At 35.5% G+C, this 27,656-nt stretch overlaps 2 protein-coding genes across 24 annotated transcripts in view; one reads left to right on the top strand and one right to left on the bottom strand.

The window, feature by feature from the left end:
- The window catches only part of RALYL (RALY RNA binding protein like), a 714,416-nt gene that overhangs the window by 217,155 nt on the left and 469,605 nt on the right, over positions 1 to 27,656 (bottom strand). For 3 of the 23 annotated variants that reach the window (XR_005381163.1, XM_038579643.1, XM_038579644.1), the window contains exons 5-6: positions 20,823 to 20,908; positions 17,856 to 17,915 (exon numbers count right to left, since the gene is read on the bottom strand). The exons of 14 other annotated variants lie outside the window; for them this stretch is intronic. Coding sequence is in view for 3 of the 9 variants with exons in the window: in XM_038579643.1 (XP_038435571.1) it covers positions 17,856 to 17,915; positions 20,823 to 20,908 (146 nt within the window). In the remaining 6 variants the exon portion in view is untranslated. Of the gene's footprint in view, positions 1 to 107; positions 335 to 17,855; positions 17,916 to 20,822; positions 20,909 to 23,803; positions 23,950 to 27,656 lie in introns of those variants that run through there. 6 more of the 23 variants (XM_038579646.1, XM_038579647.1, XM_038579648.1 and 3 more) reach the window with 6 other exon arrangements.
- The window catches only part of LOC119866730, an 87,157-nt gene that overhangs the window by 24,943 nt on the left and 34,558 nt on the right, over positions 1 to 27,656 (top strand). Inside the window, exon 4 of the mRNA XM_038579653.1 lies at positions 2,565 to 2,691. Within this exon, the coding sequence (XP_038435581.1) occupies positions 2,565 to 2,657 (93 nt within the window). The 3' untranslated portion in view covers positions 2,658 to 2,691. The remainder of the gene's footprint in view (positions 1 to 2,564; positions 2,692 to 27,656) is intronic.

The following is a 27,656-nucleotide window of genomic DNA, read 5'->3' as shown; positions in this document are numbered from 1 at the left end:
TCCTACTACCAGGAGAGATCTGGAAAAGTCATGATTAGTCTTTTAAGGAATCAAGTATGTTTCTCCCACCACAGTCATAAGAAAAAGTTGGGTCAGAATTTACTTACATCTCTGATGTCTGCGTTTGCTCCTGTACATGGTCATTCTGAAAAAATCCGACTTTCTAAGAAGTAATTGCTTTGACCACGGAGACAAAGAGACGGGTTGTGCTTGTGCTTTGCAGTAAGACTTGCTCACTGACAGAAGGTAACCAGCAATCACACAGTGAAAGCCAGGGTAATACCATTCTCATAAAATTACAGGGGAGACGCTACAGCCTGTAACTACTCTCTCTAATGCAAATCTTCTAGAGAAAATTGTGTTCCCTTCACCTCCCCCCAACTGATGTCAGTTAAGTTCTCGAATAAAATCTGCACTATTAAAGTGCTGTGCTTGAAGCAATGTTGTATTAAGAACAGATTCATGTATTTAGCAAGAACAGTAAAACTGAAAACACAAATATGAAATACAAAAACCCTTGTTCGATATTTATAGAAATTAGAAACTATCCTTTGGGTGCATATGTCTGTTAGCCACCCTAGAATGCTTAGATTTGCATTTTGTTTTCGAAATTCTGCGCAATTCTTTCTTTCTCTGAGCTCCCAATGCACTTTGTATGTTCAATTATTAAAGCAATTATCACTTTTAGTTTTGTCTATTTCTCCAAACAGACTGCTTCTCAGGCAATGCAGGAATTACAACATTTTCACATTATCTCCCCAGGCCTGGAAGAGAAAAGGTGTGCGATAGGGTCTCAGAGTCAGTAGGTGCCTACTATGTGTTAGGCGCTCTGTCCCCTCCTGAAAGAAGCCTCTCCTGAATCTTTTGCCCACCTTCACCCCTGTTGCTTCACTTTTGTCCTCAGACCTCTATTTTCACAATATTGTGGACATAACCTTATCTGAACACATTTCACACTGTCAACTGGACAGCATGGAAGCTTTGTCTTCATATACCTGTGCTCTCCGCTCTGAGAGCAACGCGCGGCACCCAGCAGAAGCTCAGGAGCACTACCTTTCCACCAAATGCTCCAAAATTGTGTATGATTTCAGATCTCCTTCATGTGGTAATTAGGGTGTCTGAAATGCAGTTTTATTTAAAATACCAAAGGATTTCTACACCAGCGAATAACTTCTATGTAATAAGACTTCCTGATTATACATTAAGCTTCCATCTTCCAGTGAAACGCAGAAGACGTTTTCAATTGCCCAAATTCTTTTTTTTTTTTTTTTTGTGGTGTTAACAAACTCAGTCTACTTATTGATAGTAGGAGATATTCTTCTTAATAGAAGGCCTATTTCACTGTCAAGAATATTTTATATTTTAGTAATTACTACATTTCATGATCATAGATTTCAAGAATAACGTTTCAGCAGGTTTTTAGCAGTATTCCTTTCTAGTTTCTTTTACTTTTGAGTACCAAACTGTAGTGTTTAGCAAAATGGTTATATCTTACTATAAGACATAGTCAATTATGAAACACTGGAAGGATTTCCTTGTGTTTTCTCTAATACTGAGATTAAAATCTTTCAATAAATAAAATAAGTAGGCCTTCGCTTAATGACATATAATACACCTTATATTCCACAACCTTTAACCTGATTAATTTTTCTCCATAGCACTTACGTATTTACTTGTTTTTCTGTCTCTGCCTACTACAGCATTAGCTTTCAGATGACAGGCTATCGTTTTTTGGCGATACATGTCTAGAGGGCCTATCAGTGCCTGGTATAAAGTAAGCTCTTGGTAAATGTATACTGAATAAAAGCCTTTTTTATAAAGTAATTTAAATTATAAAGACAATAACAGCTATAATTTATTTTTCAATAAATCTGGACAATAGTCAAATTTATGTTTATGGACTGTAGTTACTTTCTTACTTGATGCAAATACTTGTCATTTCATGTCTATCTTTTGGCCCCAAAGTTAATTTGGATGAGTTCACTGTTTGGAGTGGAATTGTATATACTTATAGGTGTGAAGATAACTTTCAAATTTACTGAAACAAAGACACAACTACTAAGTAAGCTCTCCTTTATAAAAGTTACTCACTCCAGAAGACCAACAAACTATAAAGTCTATTACAACTAAACAAAGTTAAAACCGTTTGTCTGACATACATTATACATACCTATGATACCAATAAATATGTCATTGGTGATTATGAGGCAGAAATAGCCTAATGATATAATGATATAAATGGTACTGATTTTAATATTACTTATATGGTTCCATCACATGTGTAGTTTTTCTCTTTTCACATGGTTAGTGCTGTAGTATCTGCAATTAATATCAATCTGAACAATTTTTGAAGAGGCCATGTAACAATTTAAATTGGTTTCACATATACTACAACCCTTCACCCAGCCTCACCCATCTCACAGTAAAACAAGTATCCTGACTTGTACTCCTCAATGTTTGTACACTGTTGCCTTCCCAACCTTATACCAGGATTGACTTTCTTAGTTTCCACACAGGGATTTTCATGTTATCAACTCTTTCATACATTACTTTTCTTATCTCAGGGAATACAGAGGCATCCACTCTTGGACCTCACATCTGTGCTTGGTGTTTTAAACCTATCAAAATTGGGGACCTCAACTATACCTGATGGATGAAGACCAACTTCATGAGCACCATGTTGCAGTACAGGTAGGAAGATGAGAGGGTGGTAGAAAAAGTAGCTGAGGGAGAGGGGAAGGTCTTAGCTGGGAAATTTTCAGTAGGGAGGAAGAATGCAGACATACAGGACAGAAAGAGTAGCTGAAGAGAGCACACAGGTCCGGGTATCTCATTCGTTACCCTCCCCCTCCCTTTAAGAATTCAGACAGAGTACAGTTGTTTTAAAATCAGCTTTATGCCTATAATATCAGAGGCCAAAAGAAGTATTACTTGCCTTATACAATCTCTCTCTACTCCTTACAACATGATTTCCTTTAATGGACTCAATCTTTTTTGTTTAAGATTTTATTTACTTATATTCGAGAGAATGAGAGCACGAGCTGGGGTAGAGGATGAAAAAACAGACTTTCTGCCAAGCAGTCCAACAACTGGAGCTTGATTCCAGGATCCTAGGATCATGACTGAGTCAAAGACAGATGCTTACTCGGCTGAGCCACCCAGGTGCCCCTAGTGGACTCTTTACTTAAAATACATACTTTAAAAACAAATTTAATGAATGCTGATAAATGAGAAGGATGACTAAATCTAAATCTAAAATCAGATGATTATGTCAATGCCTTTCCCTTTTTCATGGAAGGAACCATTTAAAAAATTAAAGTATTTGGCAAAGTAAGAGACGATGACTTATAACATAAAAGAAAAATGAGAAGGAATGAAAGAGAAAGAGGGAAAGAAAGTGAGGAAGAGAGAAAGAAAATGAAAGGAAGGAAGGAAGCAGAGAGAAAGAAACAAGGAAGGATGGAAGGAAGGGAAGGAGGAAGAAAGAAAGAGAGAAAGAGTGTAGTATTGTGTGTGTGTGTGTGTGTGCGTGTACAATGGGAAATAAAGGAAGTACAAGCACTCTGCTAAGTACACATCACATCACATAATCTTTGCAATTCCATTACTTAGCTATCCCTGCCTTCCTTTTAAAAATGAGTAAGCTTTTCCCAAATGAGGGCAGGTGCAGGTAATAATATTCAGGGACACTATGTGACTTCGGTAGTTGTGTTGAGATTGCTTTATTGAAAAATAGACCAATTTGACTTTAGGACTGAATGAAGGGACAATGCACTGGGTAGCTGCTGGAGAAGACTTATGTAAAAGTATCATTATAATTTCCCTAATAATGAACTGAAATAAAAAAAAAAATTGATGTTTGCTGGAACTCATCACAGAGAACGAACACTGCGGCTTAAGGAGAACTAACATTCATCCAGGGAGTGTGCATTAGGTGCTAGGTAGTTCTCTAAGAGTTTTACAAAACTAAGGTTAGATACACAATCATTCTAATTTTTCAAAATTCCATGTGATTCAGACTGCTCTCTATTTCAATATTAATTCACACTAACAGCAGAACAGTTTTGAGTAGTCAAGTGTTAAACTGGATGATGTTGCACTAAAATTTGAGTTTCTAGTAGCTATTACTGATTTGATGATCATTTAGGTCCCATATGTCTTTATTTCTCCAGGCTCCTAACTATTCCCACGTACACTCTATCTAGGGGCATAATTCATCCTCCTGTTAGGATTATATCATGTCCTTAGAAGCATTTTCCAACCTTTGTGGAAGTTTAATATGTTTACTGATTATGAAACCTTTTGTTCCCTGAAATTGGTTAACTTTGTCTCATAGTTAAATAAATATGGCAGAGTGATTATTTTAGCCTGCCTAAACTGGTACAAATCCGTGAAACCATGGTTGGCATATGTTGGATAACAAAGGAAAATGTCTGAGGCGTATGCTGCTGTGGAGGTGTAGTGGACATGTACAGAAGCTTTCGATCTTAACTATATAGTGTTAGTGTGATGCTATACTATTGGAAAAATAGCTTTTTTTCTATTTTATAAGTTGTATGCATAAACATAAGATTTGTAATGTTTCATTTATAAACTGCCTTCAACACAAGCTTACCTGTTAATAGTGTTTTCTTAAAGTATGGTAGTCTGTCTTCCAGAATTTCACTATATGCTTACAGTAAATAGTTACTAGCTTGTTGAAATGTTAAATTTCTTGTTTTGTTTAATTCTGTAGGGCATATAGCAAGCCTGAAGGACATTGTAATCATTTCTTACAGGGTGAAAATTTAGAAAGATTGTGTACAAGAGCCTAAATAGTTATTTTATTCATTATCTTCTTTTAAGACTTTTTTTTTTTTTTTAACAAATGCTATTTCCAGTTAATGCATTTGGCCCTACTGAATTTTGGGGGACCAGAAAACTTTTTAAAAAAAGCTCTGCATCTTACAATTGTAACCAATTAAGTATCGGCTTGGGATTGTTCTGAAGTATTCATTGCTTAAAAACTATTGTAAGTAACAGTTGGCAAGATCTCCAAGAAGAAAGTTCTATGTTAAAACTTTTGCCTGAAGGAATTTGTATGTGAATGTTAATGGAAAACACATTTAAACAAAATAAAATTTACAGTGGCTCAAAATGAAAGCCACAAACAAACAAACAAAAAAAAGAGTTTTACAGTATCACTCACTGAATACTAAAAACAATCCCATGATGGATTCCTCCTCCTCTTATTATTATTTTGGTTTTTTTTGCCCTTTTTTTAATGTTGCAGTAAGATAAGGCTGAGAGATTAAGTGTTCTGACTGAAACCTCACAGAGAACAAGAGGCAATGCCCTGCTTTGAACTGGTTGATATTTCTCTTGAGCCAGTGCCATGTAAGGTTGAAGCGATGCTTTCTGGTAGCTGTTTAGGCCACAAGGGATGAAGACCCACAGAGGGATATTTCCATAACAGCTAGTTGTGCTCAACTAACTTCCAAGAGGGATGAGTGCGGTTAACCACAGGCTGCTGGTGGGGACGCTCACGGTGAGAAGCACCATGGACTCCTTGGGATGGCAGAGGTCAGCTCGATTCTGCAGGAGGCGTGACTTCCCCTTCTCAGACATCACATGACCCACCTCTCCTCCCGCTGCCCCAGCCCTTATCATCCTTTCTTCCACATAGAACACTGCAAGAACATTTAAAGACTACCCAGAGTATCAAATGATTAGTCCATCCAGAGTTCTGACATCCTTACTAGTTTAAAAATTACAGTATGTACGTAAGTCATGAGTCACTAAGTCCTACACCCAAAACTAATGTTACACTGTATATTAACTAACTAGAATTTAAATAAGAACTTGGAAGAAAAAATACATAAAAATTAACAATATGTGTTAATTTTGACAGAACTTCAAATAATTTTATCAAGACTTAGTAGGTGGACTGTGTAGCACTATTTAACTTGAACTGCATGATGCTTACATTTCAGAGACTTGCTAGAACAATAAAAATATTAAAACTGAAAAGGTGTAAGGTGTGAAGTTGCCAAAATTCCCCATTTACAGATGTCTGGTCTACCACAGTGAGCTTTTACAAGTTTGCTGGATGGAAAACTGAAGGGGCAGGTCCTGGGGCTACTTGAACCAGGTACTCACAGCAGGGGCTTCCATCCAGGACTCCCCAGAGGTAGCCTAGAGCTTTTTCCCTCTGAACACCCAAGTCCAAAATTATTTCTTTAATTGATCTGAGTGATAGCTCAACTTCCCTTTGGTCAGTTTTTCTCAGGTTCGCACAGAAAGTTACCTGTAGTTGACCTTTCTCTTCTGTCATTCTTGTCACTCTGCGGCACAAAGTTCAGATGTGGACCTTCTCTACCTTTCCCTCATTAGCACATCAGCTGCCCCTGAGGGAACTCCTCCTTTTCTCAGCTTAGCTCTGAGCACTGCCTTCTTTACTAAAACATCTCCTTGTTGGTGCAGTCCCTGTAAATTCTTGACAAAAGACCTTTGCTCAGATATTTCAGGGATATCACCCAAATATTTTCAACCCCAGCACAATCACTGATCCATCTTTTTGGCAATTTAAGAAAATGCATCTGTATTTTCTGTGCATGTCTAAGGTAAGTGATTTACTGTCTTGCCTAATGTCCTGGAACTGGATCCATACCTGTTTGCCCAGAGTCAAGTACCTTCTCATTAGTGGATAATCTAAAAAAAGAGTTATTAATTAAAATATTGAGTGGCTGACATATTAAAAAATCTTGTCATTTTACCTAGCACCTCATTTTACCATCAGATTTAATCATTGTTCTTTTATAATCAGAGAAAATATAAAATTTCCTAATATTCCGTCCAAGTTTTCACTTGTAATATTGGTTCATATGAGTGAGAAAATTTCCAGAATGATGCTGCTTTATACTTGACTATTTGTACTTCACAAACAAGTCAACTGTATATTCCTCAGTTTGGTTCACTAAATATTTTTATGTATCTGGAAAAGACTTTTCTAAGATTTTTTGTAAACAAGAATTGGATTTTATTATTAAGTCTTTATTCATTTATTTGGACTTTCTCCAGTTCCTAATGCTCTAATATCAAAGAAGTCTTTAAAATCATTGAATTCTAAAAGAAATATTTAATACTTTAAAGTATTCAACTTTAAATGTTTCTCCTTTATCACTCATACAACAATTGATTTTATTTTCACTGAATCTCCTTACTGGTCATTGTTGTTGAGCATCCTTGCTTTTGCTTAATTCCCTTTCTTTGTATGGTTCCCATTCTACCTTCTCTTAGTTTCATTGTTCTTTTGCCTTAGCCTAAATTTGATTTTTCATACTTAGTTTTATCTTCTTAGTGGTCTTATTTTCCCATTCATATTTGGATAAATCTATTTGCATGATGTCAAGGATAATGGCATTCTATCTTTTTAATCACATCCTTTGAATGGGCCCAAATATTTAATGGCTCCTAAATGACTTTTTTTTTTTTAAAAGGCTATAACATACAATTAGATTAGTTTTGAGTTTTCTACAGATTATAACTAGAAATATGAAGTAAGGTATATGTGCCTGTGTACATAGTCTATTTCACTTCAACATATCTTAGAAAATGTTGACTGTTACAAACTAAAAATGTAGCAATCCTAGACCTAAAATGTACCAAGTCTCTTAGGGTTACAGCCACATAAAGAGTAGTATATCCGTAACAAATTACCTCACAGACAAGTGAACACAATAATAGAGTTTATTGGATGTGGGCATGATGTGGGGGAACTGCTGAACCATGTTCCCTAGGGGTGTTTTATTTATGAAAAAGACTTCCTCAACTTTGTCTCAGACCTAGCATCTCCACTGTGTCCAGAGATGGAAGGATACTACTGAGTTGACAAAGAATCGTGGTGAGACATTAAAAGCATCCTTAAAATCACAATAGTTATTATGTTACATGAAAATTATGTGTAGAATTTCACTATAATAGAATTAACAAAATTAGAAATATATATCTCTCCTTTTCTTTATTTATATACCTATGTATCTACCTATCTCTCACCACCTATTTACCCATCTATCTACCGATTAAAAACCACAGAATTGTGAGTTGGAGAGCTAGTGTCTACAGTGCTTGGAGGATGAACCTTCAGTGGCCAGACTGTAGTTGGGGAAGATCCTTAAAGGAAGCAGAGAAAATGCAGGGTAATGGTGGTGATGTGAGGCAGATGAATGCAAAATGTAGAAATGTCCATGGAGAAATAAAGTGCTATAAGTGCTTTTGCACAAATTGCTGATTACCCAGCATATTGCCTTTTTCTTTTTTTCTGGTTGGTTCTTGTCTCCATCAACTTCTTCCATCAAACTTGCCTCTGAACTAAAACATTTGGTTTTCTCTTTCTATTTTTTCTTCTGCTATCTTTTATGTATATAAAATTATAGTCTATTGGATATATGCGGTAGTGAAGCATAAGTAGGGGGTAAGTCACCTTAAATTCTTATTAGTATGAGGCAGAGGATAAGTACATTATGCTAAAAAAAAGTACATTATGCTGAATCGCAGGATTTAGCATTTTATTGTACGTTGCCTTGCTTTAAAGAGTATCTACGACATTGTGGTTAGGACCACATATTTTAATTTCACATCATCACCTCTACAGTTAACCAAAATTCGTTTCATAGTGCAAGCAATATAAATACATATTAGATCTTTTAAATGAAAATAGTTCATTGATTAATTACAGAGCCAAATGAAAACATATCAACAATTATTATGTGTTTAGTGCCAAGGATTTTACTTACGTTGTCTTATTTAATCTTGAAACAGTTATGTGAGAAAGGAATTGTTATCTCATTTTGTAGATAGGAAAACTGAGGTTCAAGTGAGGTTCAGTTCATAAAGCTCGTGAGAAATAGAGCTGAAATCTGCATCTACGTTTGTGAATTGCAAAAGCCGTGCCCAATTCATGATAGTATTATGATACTAGTATTACTCATCTTAAATGAATAAATGTCAGACGATGAAATCAAATTCAGAAAAAGTAGAAAACAGAGCACATTATCTAGAATTTTACTTCAATTTGAATTGCTGGACCTACTGCTATTCTTTTGGAAGATATACCTGCTTTTATTGTGTGAAATAATGGGAGAATAAATTTGACACATAGGATTTCAATATGGTATGCATTGTGATACCCATTCTAGGACTCCAAATAAAAGATTCTAGAGATGCATGAACAAGGATTCTAAAGATACTAATGTAAAGGCAACACAGAAGCCTAATAAATGCATATGATATATGCATATTAACTTAAGATCCAGTATGGATTTGGAGAATGTTCTTCAAGGAAATGAATCAAGTGGGTTAGAATGACCTGGGGGAAATTTCAAATAAAAAATAGGTAAGATTAGGGGCACCTGGGTGGCTCAGTGAGTTAAGCATCTGCCTTTACCTTGGGTCATGATTTCAGGGTCTTGAGATCCAGCCCTGCATCAGGCTCCCTGCTCAGCAGGGAGTCTGCTTCTCCCTCAGCCTCTGACCCTTCTCCTTCCTTGCCTCTCCTCCCTCCACCTCACTTTTGTGCTCTGTCTTAAATAAATAAATAAATAAATATTTAAAAAAAAGATAAAATTAAGTCATAAAGTTAAGTGTACACACCACACACACAATCTTAAAAATATTGGTCTAGATTTTATTATGGTTTGTGTTTTAAAAATGTAGTATCTAAAATGAACAGAGAGCAATACTAAGATGTGTGATTATTTACGGACTTTTAAGACTTTTTGGCTAAATATGAATTTCTATTTATGAATCATGTTCAGCATATATTTATTTCTGATGATAACATCAAAAGTTACTTCAAAATTTCTAATAATTTCCAATGTAAAATGTGCATAAAATATCTTAAGTATATATTAATAGAATTCATTTCAGCCTGTCTACAAAAGTGGTATACACAGCAGTCCTGTTCTCCTAATTTCTTTCCTGTTCATATTTAGTTATAATTATCACATTGATGAGCGACTTCAGCCTGCTGAGTTGAATAGATTGAATTTTCAGGTATAATTTAGCATTACATAGCCCACGGGTATTTCAGGAATCCAGCTCCAATCCTCATTCTGTGTGTATTTGTGTCTGCTAAAGAGCTCAGAACCACCTGGATAGTCTTTGACCTCACATATGTGTTCAAAGACAACTATTTGAATAAACTCTGCATTTGCCTTTACCAGCACAGCAGTATGTGAACAGTAAATATGTAAATGAAATTCATGATTCTCTTACTGTTATAAAAACCATTTTTAGATGTTTACTTAAATGGCCTTAGATACAGAAACAGGACTGTAAGTGGAAAAAAGAGTCTCAAATTTTATTTTCCAAACTGTCTCCTTTAGTTTGATGAACACTAAATCTCAAGTTATCTTTAAACCCTGTCTTGGAAAGCTTTAGAAAACCCACCTGGACTGTGCAGTAAATACATAAATGAGTCATTAGGGGGCTCACAAAATATGAACACAAATACAGCATGTGAAAAGGTGATTATTCAATTTCAAAAGCCTTTGGTTCCCAACTTCTAAGACTACTTAAAGAAATGTTTGTAAGAAAGTAGCATAGCAGAGAGGGAGCTGGGATTTCAGCTTGCAACCACTTTATCTTGATTCAATGAGAAAAAAAATGTTTTACTATTTTGGGGGGAGTTTATGGTATGTGCTTCCAGTAGCACAAATACCTTTGTTCCCACCAGATTAATCATATTAATCCAATTTTTATTATAAAATTTAAGATTCTATGTATGATTCCTCACTAAAATGAAATTGACTTTCATTTTTTTTCATATCTCTAATATATATATACTTCATGCACTCAGACTGTGCCATGTGGGTAATGTGATGGTGAGCAAAGATAGACACAATTGGTATAGTTTTTATTTTAGTGAGGGGTACAGACAATAACTGAGTGATAACATAAAAAAATATATTCTGTAAGTTCAAAAATAGGTGCTCTGAAAGTAGATGTATGGTCCTATGACAGTGTATTAAAAAAACAGCCCTTGACAGGAAGTTGATTCATTCTTCTCTAAGCTCTGTGGACGAGAGCTGTGCAAGAAGTGCTGAAAGACGAGAGTCCCAAGTGACCACAGGTTATTAGTGAGAGCTAGACCAAGATTGGTGGGAAGCTTGCACTATGTGGATGTATAAAGTGGATGATGGTACACAATTGGTATTCAACAAATAATGCTGATAGAAGTTATTCTTGTGTTAACTTTGTTACCAAGTTGTAATAATACTCCAAACAGTTGTTCATTACTCAAAGTAAGACAATAATAGTTAATAGAATTCTATGCCTCATTACTCCATTCCATACTTATTAAGCATGTACTTGCATGAGCTAGAAGGGGGCAGAGGATAAAATAACCATGGTTTTAATCTTGAAATGTTATTCACTAGTAGATATTATGTGAATCCAAAGGTTCTTAAAAATAATGTTTAATGCAAATGCTAGTTAAAAATATCTGTCCATATCTAACAGGATAAATGTATATGGTACCCTGACGCTGTAAAAGCTGGTTTGAGTTTTGCAGAAGTGTCACTGAAAGATGACAGAAAGCTGTGTAGTATGTCAGTAGGTATCTGAAGGAGCTAATTTCATGCACATCACTGGACAAGACATTTTGAGAAATTTCAGTGGAAGCAAAGCAAAATATATCTATGCTGGAGGACATCATAGGAATGAGGCCAAGATATATGTATGTGAGTTGGAGCCCATGGTCTCAATGGGTTAGTGACAGCTGTCCGAATATACTGAAGCAGCTGAAACTAATAAATTGCTCAGTGCAAAGGCCTGCCACATTCTGAGAAATAATGGTTAATAAATACAACTTCCGAAAATGGTAACAGGAATTTTTTTATAACGAGAACACCAAATCAAGGCATTCCTGGTTAATAGTCATTCCACTTGACATTACTCAACATCCTACAATGTTAATTATTATCTTTTTCTCGAAAACTCTGTTCCTTGACTTCTATGCCACTGTTTCTTATTTGCTTTACAAGCGTCAAATTTATATTTATGGATCAAACTATGCACAATGACAGATTCAGATTCTAGAGTTGCTAAAAAAGTGTTTTAAGGCTCCAGATTTGGAGCCAGGCTGGCTTATTTATTTGGATTTCAGTTCTGTCATCCAGGTGCATGAGCTTGGGCAAGTTGCTTTACATATCCATACCCAGTTTCTTCATCTATAGAGGTTTCCTCATCTATAACACTATCCCAGGATTATTATAAGAAATAAATGAGTTAATGTATAAATAGTGCTTAGAACAGTGACCGGCATATCCATTAGCTGTTATTATGAAATGTATGGATGTAGATGTCCACGAATCATGCATATCAAAGCAAGCATGTGGAAAAAATCACACTTCTCTTCCACTGTTTCTGGCCAGATTACAAACATGTAAAAGTAGAATCCACTATATCTACTTCATTTGTTACTATGTTCCTAGCAGCCAACTTGCGTCTGAAATATACTAGCTCTTCTCCAAATATTTATAAATGAAGGAATGTATTAGTTTTCTGTTTTGGCTCTAACAAATTACCATAAACTTAGTGGTTTAAAATTGCACAATTTTTTTTTTCAGATTTTATTTATTTATTTGTAAGAGACACACACACACACACACACACACACACACAGAGACAGAGACATAGGCAGAGTGACAAATAGGCTCCCTACAGGGAGCCCGATGTGGGACTTCAACCCGTGACCCCTGGATCATGCCCTGAGCTGAAGGCAGATGCTCAACCGCTGAGCCACCCAGGCATCCCTAAAATAGGATGAATTTATTCTCATAATTTAGGAAGTTAGAAGTTTAAAATAATGCAAGGGTCTGGTAACATCATTTCTGAAGAATTCAGAGGAGAACCATTTGTCTTTTCCATCTTCCAGAGCTGCTTGTCTTCCTCATCTCATGGCCCTGTCCACCTTAAAAGTATGTCACTCTAACCACTGGTTCCATTGACACGTCTTTTTCTTCCTTTGACATGCCTGGCTCTTACAAAGATACTTGTTCTTACCACTGGACCATTCAGAAAATCCAAGATAATACCAGCATTTTAAGATCCTTAATTTAATCATATCCGCGCAATCCCTTCTGCCATATAAAGTAACATGTACATACAAATTCTGGGGATTAAGACGTGGATATCTTAGGAAAGTCATTATTCTCTCCATCACAGTCTACTCCCTAGCTCCCAAAGAGTCATGTCCATTCCTCATAAATAAAGTCTCAATACATTTTAGTAAAGACTCAAAGTTCAAAATCTTATCACCTCAGAAATCCCACTGAAAAAAACTCTATGATGTTTCAAGGATGGGGGGATAGTCCCTTGTGGCTCTTGGTTCCTCACTCCAGGACCATAGCCCTGGCCTCTGGACCCCATGGCTCTATCTTCTGGGCCTACATTCTGCCCTCAGAGTCATCTATGTTGTTTTGTTTTTCCCTTGAGAATAGTACAAGTTAATAGTAGAGGAGTTTTGTCATACTATATTTCCTGTCTGTAGAACTTTGTTGAGTCCATCAGTCTTTATTTTGTCCTTTCTCTATACTTTCCAGTTAAGATGGCAGTATTTCTGCTTGTATAACACCCTCAAGAACCCTGTGGTTCACTCCATTAGACAAGCAGATCCTTCACAATTCTTTTGGAGAATTCTCTATTCCTGGCTTCCGCTAACATGGCTGAGAGGGTCCATGAGACACAGGCCTATCTCTTCAGTCACCTCTGTGTGACTGAACACGCCGACCTTTTTATCCTTTCAAAGCGTTAACAATAGATTGGCCAGTCACACTCTGTAACATCTCTGGAGCATGCTTTCCTGACAGCAAATCTCCTTATTTTGGCATCTTTTGCAGTCTGGATAGATGGAGAATTCCTCACATTATCAAATCCTAGTTCCTTTTTGGTTAACAGTTATTTCCTGAATTTATCTCTTTCTCCTCACATTTTACTACAAACAGCAAGAATAAATCAGGTCATACTTCAATGTATTGCTTGTAAATTTCCTCAGCTAAATATCCCAATTTATCACTCACCACATAACTGCATTACAGGTACCACATAACAGTTCATCTGCTTTCCACAAAACTGTAGGACATAACTTAGCAAGCTTTCTACCATTACATAACAAATAACTCCTTTCCAGGTTTTCAATAACATATTCCTTATTTCCTTTGGAGTCCTCACCAGTATCCCTCAACTTAACATTTAATGTCCTTTCTACCAACAGTCTGCTTATCATGAGTTAAGTATTCCCTAAGGCAATGTAGATTTTTTTTCTACGTGCTCCTCACTTTCTTCTGTGTCCTTAAACATCCATTCTCTACTAACAGTCTGTGAAAAGTAATCCAGGCTTTTTTTTAATCATATTCAAAATTCCTCCAGCCTTTAACCATTACCCAATTCCAAAACTACTTTCTGATTTTTAGATATGTGTTACAGCTACACTCTACTGCTAGGTACAAAAATCTTTATTAGTCACATATTACTGCTGTAACATATTAGCAAAGTGATAGTGACTTAACACAAATTTACACAAAGATACATTATAATTAAAACGTCAGAAGTTAGAGAGAATCTTAAACAGCAAGAAAAAAGCAACTTGTTCTGTACCAGGGACTATCAGTTGATTTCTCAGCAGAAACTTTGCAAGCCAGAAGGGAGTAGTATGATAAATTTAAGTACTGAAAGCAAAAAACTTGCAATTAAGAGTTCTCTACCTGGCACAGTTATTGTGTAGAATAAAGAAGAGATAAAAGGTTTTCCAGACAAGCAAAAGCTAGAAGAGTTCATAACTCTTAAACTGGCCTGAAAAGAAATGTTAAAGGGATTCTTTTAAGCTTAGAAGTCACTAATTAATAACAAGAAAACATATGAAAGTAAAAATCTCACTGGAATTAATCTAGCTTTCTAGTATGAAGAGTTAAAGACAAAAATAGTAAAAATAACTATAAGTTTAAGTTAAAGGATTCATTAAGAGATGTAAACTCTGACAACAAAAACATAAGATCTCCCAATAAACAGAAGTCCAGGACTAGATAGCTTAACTGGTAAATTCTATGAAACATTTTTTTAAATTTTATTTATTTATTCATGAGAGACACACACACACACAGAGAGAGAGAGAGAGAGAGAGAGAGAGACATAGGCAGAGGGAGAAGCAGGCTTCATGCAGGGAGCCTGACATGGGACTCGATCCCAGGTCCCCAGGATCATGCCCTGGGCTGAAGGCAGCACTAAACCGCTGAGCCACCTGGGCTGCCCCTATGAAACATTCAAAAAAGATTCAATACCTATCCTTCTCAAACCCTTCAAAAAATCGAAGAGAACAGCATGCTTTTAAACTTATTTTTACAAGGGGGTAGTGTTATCCTGATACTAAACCCAGACAAAGATATCACACACACACACACACACACACACACACACACGATTACAGGCCAATAGATGCAAAAATCCTCAACAAAACATCAGCAAACTGAATTCAATAATACATTAGGAGGATCAAACATAATGATCAAGTAGGAATTATTCCAGGGATGCAAGAATGGCTGAACATCCACAAATTAATCATCATGAATCACCACATTAACAAAATGAAAGATAAAAACCATATGATTTTTAAAAGATTTTATTTATTTGTTCATGAGAGATACAGAGAGAGAGGCAGACACATAGGCAGAGGGAGAAGCAGGGTCCCCGTGGACAGCCTGATGTAGGACTTGATCCCAGGACCCAGGGTCACGACCTGAGTCAAAGGCAGACGCTCAACTACTGAGCCACCCCAGTGCCCCTGGTCAGTCCAGTTTTCACATTGCCACCAGAATGCCCTAACGCCCTCACATTTTTGGTTCCTTGCTAACTGGCTTCCAAATGACAATAACATCTAAAACTCTTAGCATGGGCAGCCCTGGTGGTTCAGTGGTTTAGCACCGCCTTCAGCCCAGGGCATGATCCCGGAGACCTGGGATCGAGTCCCATATCGGGCTCCCTGCATGGAGCCTGCTTCTCCCTCTGCCTGTGCCTCTGCCCCCCACCCCCCTCTCTGTCTCCCATGAATAAATAAATAAAAAATAAAAATAAACCTCTTAGCATGATATTTATGATCTTCCAAACTCTGGCCTCAATTTTTCTTCTTTTATAGTCTTAAGCTTCCACCACCCTCCATAATATGGGAAAGGCACATAGATATAGGTTGTTGTATAAACCTACCCGAACATTAATAGCATTTGTTTATGATGTTTATTTTTGAAAGGTCCTTCCTCCTATTCTATTTACCTCAAACAAGCTTCTCCTGAAGCTTCTTCTAGCACCTTCATTTGGAATTTGTTTCTTCTTCTATACTTACATAATAATTTATTTATAATATTCACCACAAGCTACTATAACAAACTATAGTGTGATTTGTTTTATAATTAAAATTAAATATTTCTCTCTGCCTTTCCCATAAGATTAATTATGAGGATAGAGTCAGTTTCATACTTAGCTTTATATCTCCCATAGTGCCCAATACTCTGTACTTAGTGGGTGCTCAATAAAACGTTACATGAATTGTGAAATTGTGAATTAAGAAATAATCCATCAAAAGGCAAGCATATACAGAGTTGCTTAATAGCCATTATGCTGCAAAAAAAAAAAAAATAGTGCTTAATGTGGCTTAATGCCATGAGGGAAAACTAAATAAACCACCAATACCCTCTTCTTTGATTCTTAGGAAAATAATTCTTTACTCCTTTAGCTAAAGAATTGGTCATGATATGCAATACTTCAGTTTTTTAGTAGACCGAATTATTTCCCCCCCCACCTCTGTGTGTGTGTGTGTGTGTGTGTGTGTGTGTGTGCATACATGTGCGCACGTGCACCATTATAACTTTTACATTTCTCTTCTATTCCTGTATGGAAGTATAGTAACTCTTAATGAAATCTAGTAAGATAGAAGAGCCTTGCAGCTAAGTGATCCACTAATACAGGGCAAACACCGCCACATGGCCTAATAAGCAAATGGAAAAAAAGGGTAAATTTCAACTGCAGATTCACTATTTAGTGGTACAATGACATTGGATGGGTGCTTCTCATGCAGAATGTATGATGATACTTATAATTACATGGAAGATCTTACTGGACTTAATAAAAGTAGAGCTTATTACTTGAAAGTCTTCAAGAGTGGTGATGCAGTTGAACCAACAAAATTTATTTTCAGTTAACATTCCACGTGATCATAGGTAAGAGGGCCAAGATTAAACTCTAATTATAGAAGAGGATAAAAGTTGTTCATCCATTTATGTAAACTTTTGCTCCTTATACAGAATGCTGAGCACGTTATTCTAGGTTACCAACTAAAAAAACAGCTGCAGAAAACAGACTCACAAAAAAAAAAAAGAAAAAAAGAAAAGGAAAAGAAAAGAAAGAAAAGAAAGAAAAGAAAAGAAAAAAGAAAAGAAAAGAAAAGAAAAACAGACTCACTTCTAGGTACTTTACTACAGAAAGGGATATACTACAAAATATTAAATAGGTTACATGAACATTGAGAGGGATGAAGAAATAGATTTTAAATTGAGCTTTCATCAAAGCTCACTCAAATCTACACTGCAGAACTGAGCACCCAGATAAGCTGCTGCCTTTCTCAGGAAGTCACTTCCCGAGTACAAAGTAGGCTCTTTAACTGCCTATTTTAGAATCACGCCATTGCTGCAACTGATACACCTAGAGGATTAGGACACAATAGGTCACTCCTAAACCACGCTGTATCTGTTACAATCCAAACCAGCGAAATAAATGACTCATACTTTGCATTTTTGGTTTCCCAGTGTTTGAGGCAGAGCAAGTATTACCAGAAAAAGTTTGGAATAGATGCCGTATCCATGTCCATCATAGTCATCATCTGTGGTGAACTGGAACACAAGAAATGTTATAGTATGTCCACTGAATGCATTACTTTGCCTCAAATAGCATTAACTAGATAAAAATACGAAACTTCTCTGAATAGCAATAGCATTTTAAAAACAAAAATCCTGTTATGTTTCTCTGCACGTAAAATATCTAAGAGCTTCCATTAGATTAATTAAGCCCATGGGAATGGTACCAATGGATTGCACACAAGGTACAAGTTAGTCTCTGCCCATAAAAAAGTTGACAACTTCAGCTGGGAAGATAATGACTGGAAAAAGACAACACCAAAAGCCCAGACTGATACTTCTTTATGTAAAACTCATATGAATAGAATTTATTGGGAAAAATGACATACACAAATAACTGTACAGAAGTTAAATGTGGAGTTGGTACATTCTTCAAAGTGAACACGCTATGTAATCAGCACCAAGATCCAGAAATTGCCCCCTTCTGTCTCTTCCCAGTCACTTCTTCAAGTTACCAACCATACCAACTAATAACACTATAAATTGGTTGTTTTTAAACTTTATATAAATAGAATCATGCCCTGTGTACTCTTGTATTTGGTTTCTTGCACTCAAAATTATGTTTGTGATATTTAAGTATGTTGGTGGAGGCCACAATATTCTATTCATTTTAATCACTGAAGAGCATTTGGTTATATCAATACACTACAATTTTTCTTGTCCATTCGAATGTTGATGGACTTTAGGGTGGTTTCTAATTTGGAGCAACTGGAAATAACACTGTGAATATATTTGTATAACTCATTTGGTAAGCATATATATTTGTTTTTATGGGGTACAGATTTATGTCTAGGAATAGAATTACTAATTCATAGATAATATATCATCAGCCTAATAGATTTGACCAAGACTTTGCTTTAATTATTGTAGCTATATAATATTTTCCAAAGTGCTTATATCAATTTACACTCCCACCAGCAATGCATGGGAGTTCTCAATGTTCCACATCCTTGCCAATGTTTGTCAGTACATTTATTTTAATCATTTTAGTGGGTGTGTACTGGGATATCACTATAGTTTTAATTTGCATTTCCCTAGTGATTAATGAGGTTGTTAACCATTGTGTTTTTGTTCATTTATATATTCTTTCTTTAAAGTGTTATTTCAAGTTTTCTTCCATTTCTCTGTTGACTTTTCAGGGTTTTTTTTTCCCCCCTCTAATTTGATTTGTAGGAATTCTTGAAAAATTTTGGATAGGAATCCTTTATTAGATATATAGATATGAAGATAGAGATAGACATACCAAATATCCTCTTCCATACTATGGCTTGCTTTTCACTCTCTAAATGATACATCTGATGACCACAAGTTCTTATTTTTAATTAGGTCCAATTTTTCAAATTTTCTTGTTGTGGTTATTAATTTCTGTAACCTTTAAGAGAACTTTGTGTTCACCAAGATAGTGAAAATATACTCCTCTGATTACTTCTTGAAGTTTAATTATGTTCACATTTTGATCTCCAATATAACTGAAATTAATTTTTTGTATGGTGTGAGGTATGGATGGGGGTGGTGGTGTCAAGATTAACATTTTTAAGTGTTACACCAGACTTGCATTTTTAGAATAAATTCAACATGAAACATTATACATCATCTGTTCTTTAGATCATTGCATTCAATTTGCTAATATTTTGCTCTTGTTTAGATTTTTGGATTTATGTACATGAAAAAAAATCGGAATTTTCCCATTCCACTGATTCCAGCATTGCTTCTCTTGCATGTGCTTTGTTTTTCTGTGGTTAATCTTTCCTCTCTGTTCCTCCTCCAAGAGAGTTAGAGCCACTAAAGGAAACTTTGTGATTTCATAGTACCTGGAGCATCTCTCTGCTAAAGGCCTTGCCATTTCCACACTAGACTATAAGGGTAAAAGAATGCCAGTATTTATAGCTTAGGAGGTGCACTATTAATCTTTCTTAAATTAAATGGGGCTAGGCTTAATTCCTTAGGGATATAACCAGATAATTTGGAAGTCTTACTTTTTATTTTTGCATCTTATTGTATCTCTTCTTAATTTACACTCCCCTTAACTACTTAACGGCAAAAATAAACTGTTCTTATTAAAATGCACAATTTAATTTTCCTCTAGCACGAAGATTTAGAAAGCCAAAATATAATATATAGTTTCAGTTAACCAGAGATGGCTAAAATGTCCCAGATTTGATCTCAAGAGAGACATGTAGAAAAAGATAACCCTCCTTGTAATCCAGAAGGCCATACTTTATGTATGACAGAAACCAAAGTCCCTTTGGCTCTCCTTCTGTAGTGGTTGATCAGAAGCACATTTATCATTTCTAAATCTTTTATAAAGTTATCCTTACAAACAATACAAAATGTTTGCATTGCAATAAAACTGAAGAAAGTAATTTTAACTTTTAGGTTTAATAAATATCAGCCATGTGGAAATTCTCCAAACAGTGCTTTAACCTGCCTGTAAAAATGTTATAACTGTGAAATGCTTACAGATGCTATATTTCTTTTCCTTTTAACCTCAAAAATCACTTTTATAAGGATAAGGATTTTGGCAATCACACCATTCAAAAGCAGCTATGTCATTTTTTCCCCCTGTGAATTCATATTTCTCTGACTTAGCTTCACTGATAAATTTATTAAAAAATATATGAAATAACAGATGCTATCTCCAAAACCTGGGTCCTCACAATCCAGCTCTTTGAACTTCACCATCTACTTTCTTTCTCTTTTTTCTAGATGTGTCTCAATTGTTTAATATTTGGCTATATATAGAACTTAGACTGATTCTATCTCTCCTATTATTTAAATGTGATAATGACACATAATATTTTTAAAGTACAACTGTTCTTCATATTAGCAATTTATGAATTATTTGCATCTTATCATTGGACATATAATTGGCTTTGTTGGTACCTTGTTATTTTGTCCCCTAACCTTCTTATTAAGACAACAGGATTCCAAGGTCTCTTCCAAATAAATTCCACATTGATGAACACGATCTATTATTTAAAACAGAAAGGAAGTTTTACCAAGATTGTCTTACATTACAGATACTCTTTCTAAAGTTTGAAAATAAATAAATAAAAACTATAAGGAATAGAGAAGTAGCTCACTTATAATCAATGGCACTTGGAAGGAAGAGCTGAATACATGAAAGAGAGTCTTGTTTATTCATTTTAATATTTTTATTTGATTGATCCCAATAAAGAGTAGTAAAATTAGCTTATATGAATTTATTATCTTTCTCATTTTGTTCCCATCTTAAAGTATCAGAATGTGCAAAATCAGTAAATGAATTAAGCAAAAGGGTGAGTGGGAAAATGGAAACAGAAAACAAGAATCAGGGTGGCCTGGGTGGCTCCGTGGTTTAGCACCACCTTCGGCCTAGGACGTGATCCTGGAGACTCAGGATCGAGTCCCATGTCAGGCTCCATGCAGGGAGCTTCTCCCTCTGCTTGTGTCTCTGCCTCTCTCTCTCTCTCTCTCTCGAATAAATAAATAAAATCTTAAAAAAAAAAAAGAAAATAAGAATCAAAAGACTTACATAATGGTCCTTCGAGAATATGAGTCACTACAACCATCTTAGAGATTTCACCGAAACAAATGCCCTCAAGATGACATGGGAGAGATGATAAATACCTAGGCACTAAAACGTTACTGCATTTTTGCAGAAAATAAAAGAAGTATTTAGAACACTTCAGAACATTTTGTAGGACCCTGAAGGAGACAATGTACTACACATATTTTGAATAGGTTCGATGATTTTGTTGATTAAGCAACACATTTTTCATTATTACAATACTCTATCTCAAGTGACTGCTCCGCTCCATCTAATAAAGATATTTACCAATATAAAACAGAAAGTTATGGAAAAACTTAGATTGCAGTGTCCTCAAAGGATTAGACTCTAAAATAAATTTGATCATCCATGTGGAAAAACAAGGCCCGTGTCTATCGGAAAATCAATTAACACAATCATTTGAGTGAATTAAATAATATTGTTGTTTTTCATGGAAGGTTTTTTTTTTTTTTTTCCATTTAGTGTGCTTCCATCAGGAGTATTTTCAGTAAATACAATATTCAGTACAGGAGGAAGCACTGCAAATCATAAGATATGAATTGAAATGAAACAGAATCATAGACCCAAAGATCATATTATGCATATGGCAGGTATTAAATAAGTGATTTTAACTGATCCAATGGGTCTGTGTAATATAAGAACACATATTTTATTAGCTTGTAATTAACTAAGTTAAATTCAACCTTTAAAATTGGCTGAATTAAAAATTTTAACTAACATTAATTTTAGCCTTTAAGTTTTTAATATTTCAGAATACAGACAAGATGAAGACATGATTATATCTGGAGAATTCATAAAGTTACCATTTTAGTTGGTTCAAGTATGTGAATGATGTTTATTTTTGGACCTGAAAGGACTATTTATATATTCAGTTGTTAGAAGGAAGGCATTAAATGTATACATTGTCCTGTTATCTGGTGAATTACACAAAGATAAAAGCACATGTACAATGAAGATTTTAGATATCACATGAAAGCAAGTCATTTTTCTTTTCCCCAAATTATATAAAATAAAAAATGAAGTGCTAGAAAAGGGGGGCAAATTAGTTCAATTACTATGAGGAAAAGAGTATTTTTTTTAAAAAACCCAGTAGAACAGGTTAATATAGGAAAATCACACACTGGGCCATTTCTAAAACATGACATTCTCTTTCACACCTAGTCAGCTCTATGTATGCTGTTCTATTTGTCTAGTTCTCTTCCCTGTTTCCTGCTAGGACACACTCGTTCATGTCTCAAGACTCAGGTCACATGGCACCACCTTTGTGATGCTTGTCCCAACTGTTCTAGGCACGAGTATACTCAGCTCTGCTGTAATGATTGTGTTGAAAATGTAAACTTGTACCAAACCAATTGATATGAAGGAACAATTTGAGATTGTTTCTGTGTGATTTTCCCCCTGAGGAACGTGAAGTGCATGCAAAAGACAGTGCCAGCTGAATCTGAGCTGATTAGGAATACATGAAATGCACCCATATGCACACTTTAAACATGCTATCTCAGTTCACTAGGTTAGGAGCCACATCCCTCTGCATTTGCTACAACCTTCCCTTGGATTTCAGTTCACTGTCCTTCCTTTACCCTCAGTAACACAACTACAACTCTTACAATGTCAAAGCAAACTTCAGATTTTAAAGTAAAAATACCCTATGTATTGTGTCACTTATGTATTTCTTAACTATTAGTACATATAAATAATGCCACCATTCTTATTAGGTTCTTATTAGCATTTAAAAAAATAGGCCCCTAATGAAATTTTTGAGTGTTGGGCTCTAAACCTTTATTTTCTCATTGGTTTAGTAGTTATCTATTGCACAATCCAAGCACAATGCTTCAATTTTTAGAAAAGCAAATGTTGAGTCATAGCAGATGCTTCCTCTTCTGTGATTCAGTGGTGCTTAGTGTATTGGGTTGTGTTTATTTGTATACTATTTTCTTCTCTATAATATATAAATTACTGAAGTGGGAAAGAATCAGGTACTTGAAAGAAGCTGCTGAATTTTGGCTGGAAAGTTCTGAGTAAGGCAGTGTGGTGAGGGGCAGCAGTGTAGAAACAGGTAGGAGTTGGGTAAGGGCGTTGCCTCACCTGGTGGCCTGGAGTTGATGGGTGATTATGGAGCTCAAAAAAAAACAAAAAAAACAAAACAAAAAAAACCCAAAAACAACAACAACAAAAACACACCACCACCACAACAAAACAACAACAACAACAAAAAAACCAAACTGCTTTTTCTCCCTCAGCTCCAGTCAATCACCAAAATCCATTCATTTCACTACATACTTACTCTCATATTCCTTTTGTCTGTGTATCTTACCAGTTCTTACCAGTTCTAGCTCAAAGTCTCATTATCTTGCCTCTTGATTACTATAACAGCCTTTTTCTCTCCTGCTATGGACTGAACGTTTGTATTCCATCCACCCTCCCCCACACACACCTCACACCACACTTCCACCCCTGTCAAATTCATGTGTTGAAGCTCTCACCCCCATTATGATGTTATATTTGGAGATGGAGTCTTTGGGATGTAATTAAAGTTAGATGATGTCATGAGGGTGGGGGCCTCCTAATGGGAATAGTGCCCCTGTAAGAAGAAATACCAGAGAGCTTTCTCTCTCTCTTTCTGTGTCTCTCTCTCTCTGTTCAAGCACAAAGAAGAGGTCATGTAAGCACACAGTGATATGGTGGCCATCTAAAAGCCAAGGAAAGAGACCTCAGATTTGACATCCACCTTACCATCATCCTGATCTTGGACTTCTAGCCTTTAGAACTGTGAGAAAATAAATTTCTGCTGTTTAAGTCACCCAGTCTACGGTAATTTGTTTTGGCAGCCCTACCTAATACTATCTCAGAAATACAAACTCCACCCTGACATGTATATAAGATATGCATATAAGCTATGCAGAACTTTTGAAACTCTTGACTGGCTTCCCAAACCTCTGGGATAAAATATAAATATCTTAACATGTCATACCAGTCTGTCATGACTTTAACTCTACCTACTTCCCAGCCTTAACTCTTGCCAGGCCTAACCCCCTCATTGCCAAATTATCTGTAGTTCCTTAGACAAATATCATATACTCTTTTTCCATCAATACTCTATTCACACAACTTCTCTGTTTACAGTGTCATTTCTCTTTATCTGTATGTGCAAATCATCTAATCTTCAAGCAGCTCAATCCTCAACTTCTCCAGAAAGCTTTGCCTCAAGGTAGTCTCTGCTTCCATAATTCTCACTTCCTATCTTCATGATTGCCTTGGATACAACTTTTTAAATATTTGATTCTAAGTTCCTTGAGGGCCGTTATCATTCACTTTCCTTTTCCTAATTCCTTCTATCCTACCACATACATAGTGGGTACTCAATACATATTTATTGAATAAATGCAAGTGTGCCTGGCAGAGTGACTTTGCAGAAGTTTCATATCTTCAATAAATGACAGCTGTTGCCATTATTTCTTGAACATGCTAATGTTAGCTCAGCATTCCATTTCCTCAGGAAATGTGAAAATAATGGAAGAGTCTCAAGAAAGAACTCTGCGTTGAAGGAGATTCAAGTACTTTTTCCGACCCTTTGTAGCCTCCTTTTGAATTCTTTATTACACACTTGTTGGTTGTATTAAAAAATGCTATACATTGTGTAGGACAGAGGAGGTCTTGTGTATAGAAGAAGGAAATCCACATAGCTGACAATAAGCCATAATGATTAGGAGGTGCACATTCTTATAGAGACAACATTAAACAAAAGTAAGAAAACCAAAGTGGTTTTGTATAGCTTACAATATAGATGGACTTTGAAATTTGGAACTAATGATTTTGTTTTTTCAGTGGGCTGATAATTTGAGAGAAAAGTAATATCAGTTGACTTCACTCCCAAAGAACACATTCTGAAAAATCTATAGCTCCAGCAATCCAAAGAAGTTCAACCTCCCATAAATGGAGAACTGTAAAGTGTTTTTATTTTCTACTTGTGCTGTATGTCTTTATTTCTTGAAAAATGCTATCTGAAGTGTGTAAAAGGAAAGTAGTTCAGGCTAATAATATAAACTAGAAGTACATGCATTGAAGGTACGTTCAAAATGTCATAAAAAAGGCATCTCATATGGGAGCCAGGCTAGCCATTGCTCTAAGTTTTCCTTAAAAACTTTTGACTGAGAAAGTAGCTGAAGTAATTGCATCTTGTATTTTCTTTTATTGCATAAAATATCAATACATGCTGCTGGTTTTAAGCATTTTCCATTCAGAAGCAATCTTGATTAATAATTTAATTAGATCTTTTGGTGTGATTATTAAGAAATAGGCAATTTATTTTTCATACTACAAAATAATATTTCTTACATAGTAATCTCTCCTTATTTTCACATACCATACTTTCTTTTTACTGACTTTTAAGATTATTAGTAGTACCTTGACCAGGTTTAACTGTTTAGTTCATCTCCAATCTATATTTAGTACTGTCTGAAAAGAATGGAATTATATTATTCATAATGCATTTTACTAATGTCAAAATTTTAACTCTTTTTTAATCTATTTAATAGGGCTAACCAAGAGCAAATTTAATCCAGGACATGGAGAGCTGGAGAAAAACAAGTAAAAACAGCCATAGAGGCTGAACTCAAATGTCTCCACCTTGATGAAATCTTTCTGCTTCTTCATTTCCTTAATTCCTCATTTCTTCCTCCAAAATGCAAAATTGTGTGATACTTATCCATGTATATGCAATCAAGCCTATGCACCTGACAACATTTTGAAAGAATTACAACTTCTGCATTCATTTTGTGTTCCCCCATAACTTGCACAGAAAGTCCTTAATAATAATTTGGTTGAGACTTACCTATGGCATAATTAGCTATTATTTAGCTTAGAAGAATCCATCACACTGTTTTAGGATCTGGTGGGGACCTTACACTGTCATCTGCTATTAAGCATAACATACTGAAAGCCATGGAGAGAGAGAGATTCAGATATCTCATGGATTCACTGTAAAATCCGTCTGCTCATCTGATGAAATGTTATTTGGGACATGGGATTTGGGATATGGTTTTGATTGCAACATGCTCATAAAAATCTTACAGGGAAAAAAAACACTGTGCTTACAATCAGGCTTTGCACATTTCATGTAATCCACAAACTAAAACTTATTTCTGCCATGTGGACATCTACAAAATCTTGCAATCACTTTGGAGCAAAGAATGAGCTACACTCTAATATCACAGTATAAGCAACCCAAATTCAATATCTGTATTTCTAGATTAGCGATTCATTGACTTTAGGATTCCTGGTTCAGAAAAACTCCAAAATGGAAAATATTCTTTCAGGTAAGGACATTAAGATATAATATCTCCTATCACCACTGTTTCATAAAGAAAAGACCATCCGATGTCTGTGAACTAAAACAAAGCATACAGGTAGCACAGCATCTATAGAAAGCGGGAAACTGGAAAAGGCAGACTTTTTCTAAGTGTCCATAACCATGAAATATTAGATTTGACAGTGAAGACAAAGTTAGCCTTCCAAAGGAAAAGACGCTTGAATATGGTGTTATTTGTCCTTGAGGTATGAATATTATCAAATATTTGTTCCCTGAGTCAAATATCAACCCCTAGAATTTATTTATTGAGTACCCAGTATATGCCAAAAAGAAAAAAAAAATGTTAGGGTAAAAGATAAATTGTCCTCTCCACCAGGATTATTCAGTCTCGATAAGATAATGATAATAAAAGTGACCTTTTTAGTACTTATAAAGTCCTGTATAATCATCCCAACTGTGCAATTTGGCTGTGAAAGAATTACAAAGAGCCCAGAGAGAACTACAAGAGGAGGGAACATTTAGACTGATGTTGAAGAATATAGTAAGAATAGAGAGAACAGTGGGCAGGGAACAGAAATCTAGGTCTAAACCCAGCCCTCCACAGAAACCTGCATAATCCTCTGTGGACCTCAGTGTGATCACCTGCAAATGAGAAACCTGATCTGTCAAACCTCGGAGTCCTTGCTCAGTTCTATAAATTTTGTAACTCTTTTCTGATACCATAGCCAACTTGTATAAAGCAAGGTCTTAGTGATTTTCTCCAACAGAATTAGATAAATGCATTTTTAGAAACCGTAACTTCTTGGTGAGACTACATCATTAAAATTCTTACTTTTTTTGGAGTCAATTCTTTAAAAAA

The sequence above is a fragment of the Canis lupus genome, chromosome 29 (genome assembly GCF_011100685.1).
Source record: "Canis lupus familiaris isolate Mischka breed German Shepherd chromosome 29, alternate assembly UU_Cfam_GSD_1.0, whole genome shotgun sequence".
Classification (NCBI taxonomy): domain Eukaryota; kingdom Metazoa; phylum Chordata; class Mammalia; order Carnivora; family Canidae; genus Canis; species Canis lupus.
Note: the sequence above shows the minus strand (reverse complement) of the source record. Positions and strands in the feature narration are given on the sequence as shown.